This window comes from Alligator mississippiensis, chromosome 9 (genome assembly GCF_030867095.1).
Source record: "Alligator mississippiensis isolate rAllMis1 chromosome 9, rAllMis1, whole genome shotgun sequence".
Lineage (NCBI taxonomy): Eukaryota > Metazoa > Chordata > Crocodylia > Alligatoridae > Alligator > Alligator mississippiensis.
The window spans coordinates 3,692,146-3,703,202 of NC_081832.1; the positions used below are offsets into that span (position 1 = coordinate 3,692,146).

The following is an 11,057-nucleotide window of genomic DNA, read 5'->3' on the forward strand; positions in this document are numbered from 1 at the left end:
CCTTCTTCACACTATGGGTCAAGAGAAACCGCTCCATGGCAAAAACCAACCCATGGGGGAAAAAAAATTATGTAGTATCCACATACAGCAGCTTCCCCCACATCCACCCGTGAAACACTCCCAAGGCCCCTGCTTTCCCACATCCAGGAGAGCCCAGTTATGCTCATGGCTCGTATGTTGGAGAGACGAGGAATACAAGTCACCCAGCATATAAAAGGCTGCTCAAGTTTATTAGTTTCCATTGAACAAGTACGAAGTAAACAAAAGTGTTACCAAGTCTGCATGGAAAGCACGTAGTCAAGTTAGTGAAGTAGCAAAAAGATGGTATAGAAAAAAATTTTTGGTTGTGTTTTCTTTTTTTTGCAAAAACCTACATCTAATTCCTAAAGCAGCCTGTCTACTCTATGGGGGGGGACGGGGAGGGGAGGGAAATGGGCTCTGATGCCTAGCGTTTGGATCAGAAGCAGCAACCAGGCGAGCAGCAGAGAGAGGTGCCAGCCTGTTCACGCAGAGGGCCCAGCATTGGGTTTGCTGGGCTCACTGGCGTGGCGCTTCCTCATTACTTCCTGAGCCAGGCCACAAGTGATCACGCCGTTAGCCACCTGGAAGGTTCCCGATCTGGAAGACAAGAGGCAGAGGAAAGAACCATCAGGCAAAAGACACCACCTTGGCTACCTCGGTCTCGACTATGCAGCCTGGAGAAATATAGCTCCCTGTTCCTATTGCAACCCATATGCAAAGGGGCAGGGTGTATATGGTCAGATCTTGAGGGGCTCTTTCTTTTTAGACTCCTTGCTAGACAGATGGTAGAAGGCTCTGGCCTCAGACCAAATTGGTGCCAGGATGCATTTATCAGAGACTTACTGGTGAAGGAAGCCTGTACTGCCTTCCTCCCTATGGGCTAGTTGTATTGAGGGCCACATGCAATTGCAGGTACCAAAAATGAACTAAACTTCTGATCATTATGTCTTTGCTAGAAGACAGAGTCCCCTCCCCACAGCTTCAGGACAATATTCCAGACTCCCCCCCGCCGCTTTCGACTGTCGTCCAACATCACAGTTAAGACTAGCAAAAGACACGCCACCAAGAGCAACTTACTTCTCTGGGGACTCCGACACAGTTGTCATGACTGGGTGGGGCATCTTGCCAAAGAAGAAGCTAGCCCACCAGTGACCGGGATCTGACTTGGGAAGACCTAGGAAGCAGACAAGCTTAAGTCACGATGACAGGGACACGTAGCTCGATTGCACGGTACAGCAGAAATAAGCAGGTCATTCTCATGCAACAAGCAAGCAAAAAGGGGTTTAGGCAAGCTGTTAAAATGACCAACACATGGCACTGCTGCCTTAATTAAAAATGCAACTGAAAGCTCAATCTTCCAAACACTGGAAGAACGCTGCATCATGGGAGAAAGACCTCCTAGATATTTTTAAACGGGGTCTTTAATATACACGCTTTAGCAGTCAGGAACATGGAGACCTACTGCCAGACAGGTCTTGTTTCCTGAAGCATAAACTTAAAAGACACCAGTGTAGATGGTCAAAATATCCACCCGACATCCAGGCGTTGAGAGCCAAGTAGACCGACATCTGCTTGAAAACACTCTGCGTTATCCATGGGTAGCAGACTTTTAGCCCCAGGAACATTTTAGTCGCTACACTGGCTCTCACAGAAGACAATGTTAATACTGTCTGATGCTCCAGTAAGGAGTTAAAGCAAAAGCATTTGAGGCACAGAGGTCCCAGCTAGAGAAGGCTTGGGCCAGAGACCAGCTGGTGCTTACCCGGATGGTGAGGAATAACTTCCCCAGAGTACTCAGCACTTCCACACGAGCTGTTGCTGGACGTAGAACTCAGACGCCCTGCAAATGACAGAATATCCTGTTAAGCCAACATCCAACCAGGCCCTCTACTATCACCCGCTGCTATAATGTCGGCCAAAAATCACCCTCCCTGCAGCTACTGCATATCTTGCCACAGCAGGCAAAGCATTTGCTGCATTTCAACTTCTTAGGACCAGTTTCTCCTACAACACCCATTTCTTTTCCCCACTATTGGGTGGCAGGTACCAGCTTTATAGTGGCGAGGCCCTGGAGTACAAGTGTAGAGCTTTGAAGGAAATGTAGGCATTTTATATATTTCCAGACAAGATTCAGAGCTCATTTAAGGGCTTTCTTATCACACTGGCCTTTAAGAAAGTGTTCTGTCCACAAGCAAGGACAACAAGTGGCACCTCCAATTGCTTTCTATGCAGTGGGCAACAGTTTATTACAATGTGCTGGAAGATTCATGTGCACAGAGCCTGGTAAGCCTGGGTGAGAGACCTCTGCAGAACATCTGACTCAGTGGATCCAAGCAAGCAAGATAAACACACACTTCATTTCTCAGTTTGTGGTACAAATATCTCAGTGACATTATTCTGGTTATGTGAGGGTCTTTTCCCAGCCTCTGACTCAGGACAAACTATTGCAATCATTAGTCATTTAAGTGATACTTAGGAATTGAAGTGGAACCTATTGCATCATGCTGGAAACCAGTTAAAAAAAATTGCTTATATAAAGCAGCAAGCACCTCCTCTGATTTTGCAAGACATAGCCCCATGACAATGGTGAAGGTGTTTTACAGAAGCAGGCCTGTTAATAGGTCTTCAGGGAATGGAGCAGGTTGAGACAGGATCGTAATTAGATGCCAAATAGGTGGGACAGCTCTGGCTCCTGATGTGAGACACTACCCTACGTACATCCCTGCTCATCACCTGGCCTCACCCTGTATCCCTAAAACTTGGGGGAGAAAAAAAGAGACCAGGAGACCACTCCTCAGCTGCTATTTTGCACTGCTATATGTAGACGATGGAGCCCAGCACAGTCATACCAGTTGAGAACTGGCCCATGTGCTCATGGCTAGTGAGCTCCATGCCAGTGGGGGCAAGACATGAGTCCCTTATTTCACCCCCACTCATTTCTGCCTTCTGTAGCATAAAGGATCTTCCGGCTTGTGGAAGACAGCCTCCTATGCAAGTCTCCTAAAGAGAAGGCTCTGCTCCCTTGCCTGGATACCCAGGACAACACCACAAGAAAGAGGAACACGGGTTGCTATTCTGTACTCCCACAATGCTGAATGCTAAATAAGGCTCGCTCCTATTCTTGGCTCTTTGCCTGATGTTTTAAACAAAAAAATACCGCTGTGTCAGGCATTTGCTTTGCATAACCAGAAAACAGGCTTTGTTCAAGAGTGCTCTGAGAGGGAACGGGCAGAGCTGGGTTATAGAAAGTCCACTCCACCTCTACCCACAGCCACCAGTTTCAATCACGTTTGGGGCCCAGTGATCCACAAGAGAAGCTGTGTTTCCACCACTCCCAAACAGGGCGTGGGGACTGATGAACTTTAGGATATGCTGATGTTAAATAGAAGAGATTGGACATGCTTTTAAAGCAGATTTTTAAGGAGTCGAATTTTAAAAGGAGTCCAGTACCCGGCTCCCACCAATTTTCAGTGGCATCCAAATCTATAACATCCCAGGCTAATGTCTCTCTGCTTGAAAGAACCGACTTAATCCTGTGGAGCAACACCGACTATAGAGGGAAGGAGAACATAGGGCTTGGAAACTTGTTGAGACTAAGCCTGTAAACTCTCTAGGTTCGTGCTACAAGATCCGTGCCATATTGAACCCCTTCCCCACCACAGATATCTGCAGTGTTTTGCGAGCCCCTCCTTTTTACCCCAGGTCACAAGTTTAGTCTTCTTACTTCTGTAGTAGTCATGGGTTGCCACAAGCGAGCCGCTTGACGGGATTGCTGCCATGTTCCTTGGTCTTTGTTCTTGTGCCGATATAAAACCTGTCAGGCAAAAGGGGAGAGCCTTCAGAATATGGAAAAGCCACCCGGTCATACCCACAGAGATCAGCCCCTCCAGTCACGACACCATTGCCTTCACAGTGTTTTCTACACCAAGAATGAAACTCAGGATTTCTCAACCACCGCTTGAAGCATACGCAACCACACGAACAACCCTACTGATGTTGGTGTACCTTCATCTTCACAGGTGCTAATAAAAAGGATGGCTGTAGACTATACTCGGTGGCTGCAGGAGATGGGACGAGGAGCGCGGGAAATTTAGGTTGGCTATTAGGAAGAGCTTTTCACCAGGAGGGTGGTGAAGCATTGGGACAGTTTAACTGGAGACATTGTGGACTCTCCTGCCTTGCAAGGTTAAGAGCAGGTTCAAGACACTCGTGTTTGGGATGGTTTAGTCAGGGATGATCCTACCGTGAACAAGAAGCTGGACCTCTTGAAGTCCTTTCCAGCTCTAATTTTCTAGGAAACTTTATTAGGGTGCATTATTTTCTTCTGTGCATGGTCCCAAGCTAGAGACAAAGCTACCAAGGATTAAGATTAAAGTACTTTTTTACCAGCAAGCTAAAGATCAAGAAATCCTAGGAGGAAAGGTCATGGAAGTAACTGCTTATTGAAGGACAAACTGATCTGGCTAGTTCATGCATTCTTTTCTCCGAATCACAAGCAGCCAATGCTTTGCTCTGCCGCCAGCAATTTAACTGCCTTGTTTACAGAAGGTCAGAGCTCAGGAGTTTTTTGAAACTAGTGCAAAAACAGTGTTGAAAGGCAAATAAAGTTAGGTCCAAAAGCAAAGGTTTGGCTCCAATTTTGGCAGGAAGCTCTTTTCAGTCATACTCGTCTGTCCAGCTTTCTGCCACCATTTGTGCAATGGAATTTCACTGCCTGGATCCTTCATAAGAATCGTGTCCCAAAACAGCACGCTGCAGATCGAGCAGCACTTCTTTCGATCACTCGTGTCTGAGAACCAGCGAAGCCTTGGCCCTCTGCTCCGGGGAGCCAGACAGCCTCGGGTGGTTGTAAGGGCAGGGCGGGGAAACTAGAATAGTCAGATCCGTTCTGCGAGTGCAAGGAAGTCAGTCTGCTTGCTATGCCCTTCGACAGGAAAGGGCTGGACTCCTAGACTAAGGCAACAGTTCTCATCTCTGCACTAAATATAAAAAGGCTGATTCAATCCAAACCCCTTTTCTTTAAGAGAGCTTAAAAATGCTGTCGAGTGTGCAAGACAACCGGTGAGAGCAAGCTACTATCACATCTCCAGAAGTGCGCTGCAAGACACGTCCCACAGGCTGTAAAAGCAGCATGAGACCTCGTGTAGGTCTGTCGCAGAGAAGAAGTGCCTACAGGCACTTGCAGAAAGCAGGAGGAATGACTTGCTTGAGGCAAAAAAAGATCACGTCCTTCTCCAAGCCAGCTCAGAAGGCAGTGGATATAGGGATAGGATTTGAATGCGATTCTCATTTATTCCCCACATTGCAAGTTGCTTAAACTGGAATGCAGTTCATCACCCGTCAGACACTTCATAGTTTCATTTATTTTGCCTTGCCTATTTACAATGGAAGCCTTGAGCACCAACCCTCACTATTTGGAATAGCACCCGAGGGTGGGGAGAGATGCCCCACCTTTTCGGGAGACCTGGAGATGCTGCTGCACAAGGTCCCAGTTGTTGCATAATTGAGACTTTTAGTCTCAACTCTGGATGCAATTAGTTGCAGAAATTGAGACTAATAGCTGTCGGGTTCTCTGCTTTTCCCATTCGGGATTTAACCTGTACAACCAGAGCAGAAATAATGAAGGGCATAAACATTCCCATTTACCTCCACCTCTCCTGAGCTCTCTAAACCGTGACACTTGCTGCTCAGTTTGACTTCTGTCAGCAAAACGGAGGCAGCTAATTATACACAACCTCTCTGAACAGAGCCCAGGACTTACTATTAGCCACGTAAAACAGGCCATGAAACATGAAGTGAGTCTAACAGGGCTACAGGGACAGCGTCAGCACTCCTGAGACAGCACGCACTTCTGCTGAGCTGCAAATAAATGCAACTAAATGGGACGCATAAATGCCTACGATTTCTCAGGGAAGTTTTCCAAATAGAAAGTTAGAAGCAAAAGCGCTCCCAGAGTAGCAGGGTCTTGGATGTCATGGAGGGGCTTGACCTTTTCCACCGACCATTCAACAGAGATGAAAACGCTGCCGTCACCCAACAGCCCATAAACTGGATCAAGGGGCATCTGTTAGCACTGGAGCGCACTTGTTTTGTAGGCATTTCATTAATGAGCAACTGGATGTTACAGATTTTACACAGTCCCTGTTGCTATCGCTTGAACGACATGGCGTGCAGCTCGTTAGCATGGCCCGCATTTGGACAACTGATGCTCTGCTGTGTTTGCGAGGGTCACCTGGGAATCACAGCCCACTTGCTTTCTCTTGCTTTTCACCCTTTCTGAATTTATTATATTAGCATTCAGACAAAGCTCCAAAAGATTTTAAACTATATCAACCCAGCAAGTTCAGGATCTGGATCTCTTAAGGGGAAAAAAAGCCTCTTCCCATTCACCATCAGGGCAGCTAAGATGATTTTATTTTTTTATTAGGCAGTATGTTCATGCCTGACCTCCAGCTGTGCTAGCTTTTCTGCTTAAGCGAGCCAGCAACAAGAGCTGCAATTTTTAGAGCCGAATAGAGGAAGTTTCTTCTTTATGGCTAAGACACCGTGTCACAGGCCTGCTTTATCAGCTGGGTTTGTCACGTGCCAACTAATCCTCTCACCATTTAGTGGGAGTCACTGAAAATGCAGCCTCAGCATGCTCTCATCTCCCAGCCAGCTTAACAGCACCACAAAGGAATATTTAGTCCAGTTTTGGGTCCCCTGCTACAGAAAGGAGGTGGGCAAGTTGGAGAGAGGCTAGCGGAGGGCAACAAAAATGGTTCGGGGGGCAGGACTGGTGAGGAGAGGCCGAGGGAACTGGGCTGATTTAGTTTGGAGAAGATTGAGAGGGGATTGAATAGCAGCCTTCAGCTCCCTCCCTGCAGGGGGGCTGCAAAGAGGATGGAGCTGAATGTGATGGTGGCAGATGACAGGACAAGGAGTAATGGGCTCCAGCTGCAGCAAGGGACATTTAGGTTGGATACTAGGGAAAACTCTTCCACTAGGAGGGTAGGAAAGCACTAGAAAAGGTTACCCAGAAAGGTGGTGGAATTTCTATTGCTGGAGCTTAAGACCCAGCTACACAAAGCCTTGGCTGGGATGATCTAGTTGGGGCTGGCTCTGCTTGGAGCAGGAAGTTGTCACCTTCCAACCCTCATTTTCTATGATTTGCAAGGTGACAAGTCAAACAAACCAATATAAGGGGGCACATTTGATCCAATAAATTTCTTCAGATACACATCCCTGAGAGCTGCTGTATTTAAATCCCATAGTTCAGAAGTCTTTGCTTGTGGGAAACATCCCTCAGAGCGATTCTGCCGATGCTTCCCTTCAGCAGCATGAGACAGATGCGCCTGGTGGGACGGAGGGACCAGATGTGTTTGGGTCAGTCAACCCATCACTCTGCCATTGAAAATATGGGGGAATCTCAGTGCGATGAGCAGGAAATGTTGGAAGAGGAGAAGAAAGCAAGAGGGATAGTTACAGTCATGTAAAGCAGACTGGAGCTAGAGACAAACCGGGACCCTTTGTGGCTACAGGAGCAAAGTATCTCAAGAGAAACGCCTTCTGCGTTCTAGGAACGAGAACGCCACTGACCTCTCCAACCCAAGAGGAAGTCTACCCATCAGTGAAAACAAGAGTCAGCAGATGTGGGGGGAAAAAGTCCAAGCATTGCAAAACACCCGAGAGAAAACAACAGGCACAGACGCAGAGAGACTCATTTAGTCCGAGGGTCAGCTTCCGAGCCAAGACACGGCCCAAGCAAGGCCTGAAAGACTCCAGTACGTCCGCTTCGAAAGTGCGAGTGTGCGCACTAAAACTGACAGCACATTATATATATTTTATTATATTATATATTCATTCTATATAATTTCTCCAAGATTAAAATCCTGTTATATGATCTCAGCTCTCTCTTCCTTTCCATCCTAGCTGTATATAGGATAACAGAAGGTCCGTCATTTGACATTTGTCTACTACAGAGAAGTCTAGCTTGTTTCTCTATTACTGCAGGATATGCACATCTTGGAAGTCTGGTGTTTATGGTCATACACACCCCCCCCCCCCCCCCCCCCGTGATATGGGGAAGTATTCATCCCAATTTACAGATGTGAAACTGAGGCATGGAGAACTAAGGGGCTGCCCCAGGGTGCTCACGTAGGCAGCCCACGGCACAACAGGGCCTTGTGTAGGACTGCCATCTCCCAGAGGGTGTCTGTCCCACCACAGTCTCTTCGAATGCTGAAAAAGCAATGGGAAGATGGAAAGAGAATTTGCTTGTGGCGAAGGTTTCAAATGAGCAAAAGCTTCCCACTCGTCAGCAATTACCAATTATCTCTTAAAGGATAGGATTATGCAGACCCTGATTTTGCAAAAGCGCCCAGTGCACAGATGCAAGCAATGCAAAAGGCTCGCAGCCTCCACTGAAACGGGGATTTGGCTTATTCCCTACCCTGCTCTCTGGAGGTCCCACAGTCCATAGATCCCCCACCCTAATGTTAGCCAGACACGGGGCACTCCTTTACCCTCATGTTACATAATAAAGACACGCATGAGACTACCTACCAAGGAAGGCAACATGTTTGGGGTTATGTTCTCTTCATACTGCAAAGCCCCAACCACATTTCTGCAATAATCAGGTTAATATTCTGGCAGATTTATTTCACTTTTCTATGGCAATAGCAGGAGGGTTCAGAACGGAAGCCTTAACTGCTTGTGTTCAAAAAGTCACCCTAACCCTAAAAGTGACTTTCTGGCTCCAGACAGCTAGAAAGAGTCTCCACAACCAGATTTACAGAAATAAGACATGCAACAAAATTCAGCGTCCCAATGAGTTGCAGGGGGAATGGGTCAGGTCTTACTTGCATCCTTCACCCTGGCGATTGCCACTCGAGGGCTGGGCCCCTGGACCAAACTAAGCATTGGCAGCCCCCCTTTCCCACAAGGGCATAAAATGAGGATATGGCAAAGTGTGTGTGGAGGCACAGCTCTCCAGCCATTCCCTCCCCCACACACATGCTCAGCCATTTTAGAAACCTTTCCCTGTCAACTGTGGAAGAACATGTCTGTCCTTTAGAGGGAACCCTGGGAAGGACACCGGAGGACTATCAGCAGCAGGTCACTTGCAGCCTGCCGACTGCAGAGCGGGTAGAGAGAGATCCAGCTGAACAAGTCTGCAACGAACCCACCTCCCAACCCGGGGAGAAGTTCTTTTCTGCACCCTGGGCTGAAACCTGGGTCAGAGCCTAGGTGGGACCTGCCGTAAAGAGACACCCAACCCTTCTGCTAACCTGCAAACACAGGGGACCCATTAGCATCTAGCTTGTGGCTACCCTTCACCTTAAGGTCTCTGACTAGTCTCATTTTGATGCAAATGAAAGTGAAATTTTAATCGGATGAATGAATGCATGACAGCATTTTCTCTGACATTTTTCAATGAAACTGGAAGCGAGCGGTAGCTATTACAGCCTGGGATGAACGAACTTCCTAACCTGGTGACTCAGTTGGCTTTATGCATTTTAGTGCTTCTGGAAACAGTCTATCCAGCTTTAGTTTCCGCTCTGTCTCTATGCAGAGCTCGGCGCTGGCCGATGCAGCTGGCACTGCTATCCAAAAAAAAAAAAAGAGAGAGTCCCTTAACTGCCCAGTTGGACCAAAATCCAGTGCATGCCCCTTGGCTCCTTATGCACCAGTGACAACATTATTCCCAGCCCGTTCCTGCCCTGGAAGCAGGTCTGCAGACAGACCTGGAGACAAACCAGCGGCAGAGTCTCGCTCAGAAGTTTGCAAGCAGTAAGGGAAAAAGAGGCTGTTCTTCCCTAATGCTTGCAGAGAGGGGGTTTTATTCACCATCTCTTTTTCCTGGCATAGCATCAAGCAAATTCTTTACTCCAAAGGGTGGGACGGAGAGAATGGCTGGGATGCCTTTTGTCTCCCTTTTGAGAGACTTCTTCAGCCGCCTGCTTGCTCGGGGTGGGGAACAACTCAACGCAAACCGGCCTGAACTGGCTCGCAGCAACCCGCACGCAGCCTTTTCCCAATCCCCTCCCTCCAGCTCCCAGCCCCGCACAGGCACCATCACGCTTTCTGCAGCTCCATCAGCCTGGCCCAAAACACTGCGGGGCGAGGGGAGCAAGAAGTGTGTGTGGGAGGGCGGGGGCCTAAGGAAGCATGGCCACGGAGGAAGCCCTGCAACGCGGCGAGAGAGCGATGCCCCTGCCAGTTCTCAGCCCTGCCCCACCGCGGGGCAGAAGCCCCGGGCCACGCACGCTGCCTGGTTTGGAGGGGCTGGGGGGCAACAAGGACAAAGACATCCCGAGACCCGGCACAAGCGAGCCGTGAGTCCGGAAAAGCAAGTGCAGCCGTGCCAAGAGCACGGGGAGGGCGTTCTCCCGCAGCCACGCGCGTCTGTCGCCCCGGGGGACCGGGGCCAGCCCGGATGGAACGTTCCGACACGGCATGGAACGTTCGGACACGGCATGGAATGTTCGGACACGGCATGGAACGTTCGGACACGGCTTGGAACGTTCGGACAGGATCCCCGGCCCCGGCCCTGCTAACCCACAGGGAAGCGAACAAAGCCCCCCCGAGCGACCCATCTCGCTCCCACCCGGGCCAGCGTTAGGGAGGAACCCCCAGCCCCGCTCGCCCAGCACCCCACCCCGACCTCGGGTCTCCCTTTACCTTCCTTTCCTTCAGTGCTGGTCCCAGTAGCACCCAAACGGCTGGAGATCACAGGTGGCGAGGCTCAGGGGAGTAAACGCTAGGCCACGGAGCCCATTTGCAAAGGAGATACTGGGAGTAAACTCCACGTCCACTAAGCACACACGAGGTCTTAGGGGTTTAAGGGACGCTAGGCTTCAGCTCCGCCTTATATAGCCGAGCCCAGCGCTCCCCGCACCCGGGAGCCGCCTCCTAGGGGCGGCTCGGGCTGGAGATCTCCGCCCCGAAAGCCGGGAGAGGGGGGTTGTGTTACCCCGCGGTAAGCGCCGCCTGGCTGCCCTGGGGCTGTGCGCGGTGCTTGAGAGGGAGCTACTTCCCAGGTCTCCCTGCTGGTC

General features: G+C 49.4%; 1 protein-coding gene across 2 annotated transcripts; it reads right to left on the reverse strand.

Annotated features, from left to right (window-relative positions):
- Positions 1-211: 211 nt before the first annotated feature.
- PPDPF (pancreatic progenitor cell differentiation and proliferation factor) lies at positions 212-10,856 on the reverse strand. 2 transcript variants are annotated; one of them, XM_019484428.2, is made up of 5 exons: positions 10,684-10,856; positions 3,719-3,835; positions 1,784-1,861; positions 1,099-1,195; positions 212-618 (listed from the first exon to the last, which is right to left on the reverse strand). In XM_019484428.2, exons 2-5 carry the CDS (start codon positions 3,798-3,800, stop codon positions 504-506), a joined length of 372 nt encoding a protein of 123 aa, XP_019339973.1. In that variant the 5' UTR covers positions 3,801-3,835; positions 10,684-10,856; the 3' UTR covers positions 212-503. The 2 variants fall into 2 exon arrangements, with proteins under 2 accessions (XP_019339973.1, XP_014465120.1); XM_014609634.3 differs by having other exon boundaries at positions 3,746-3,835; positions 10,684-10,855.
- Between the last annotated feature and the right edge of the window lie 201 nt (positions 10,857-11,057).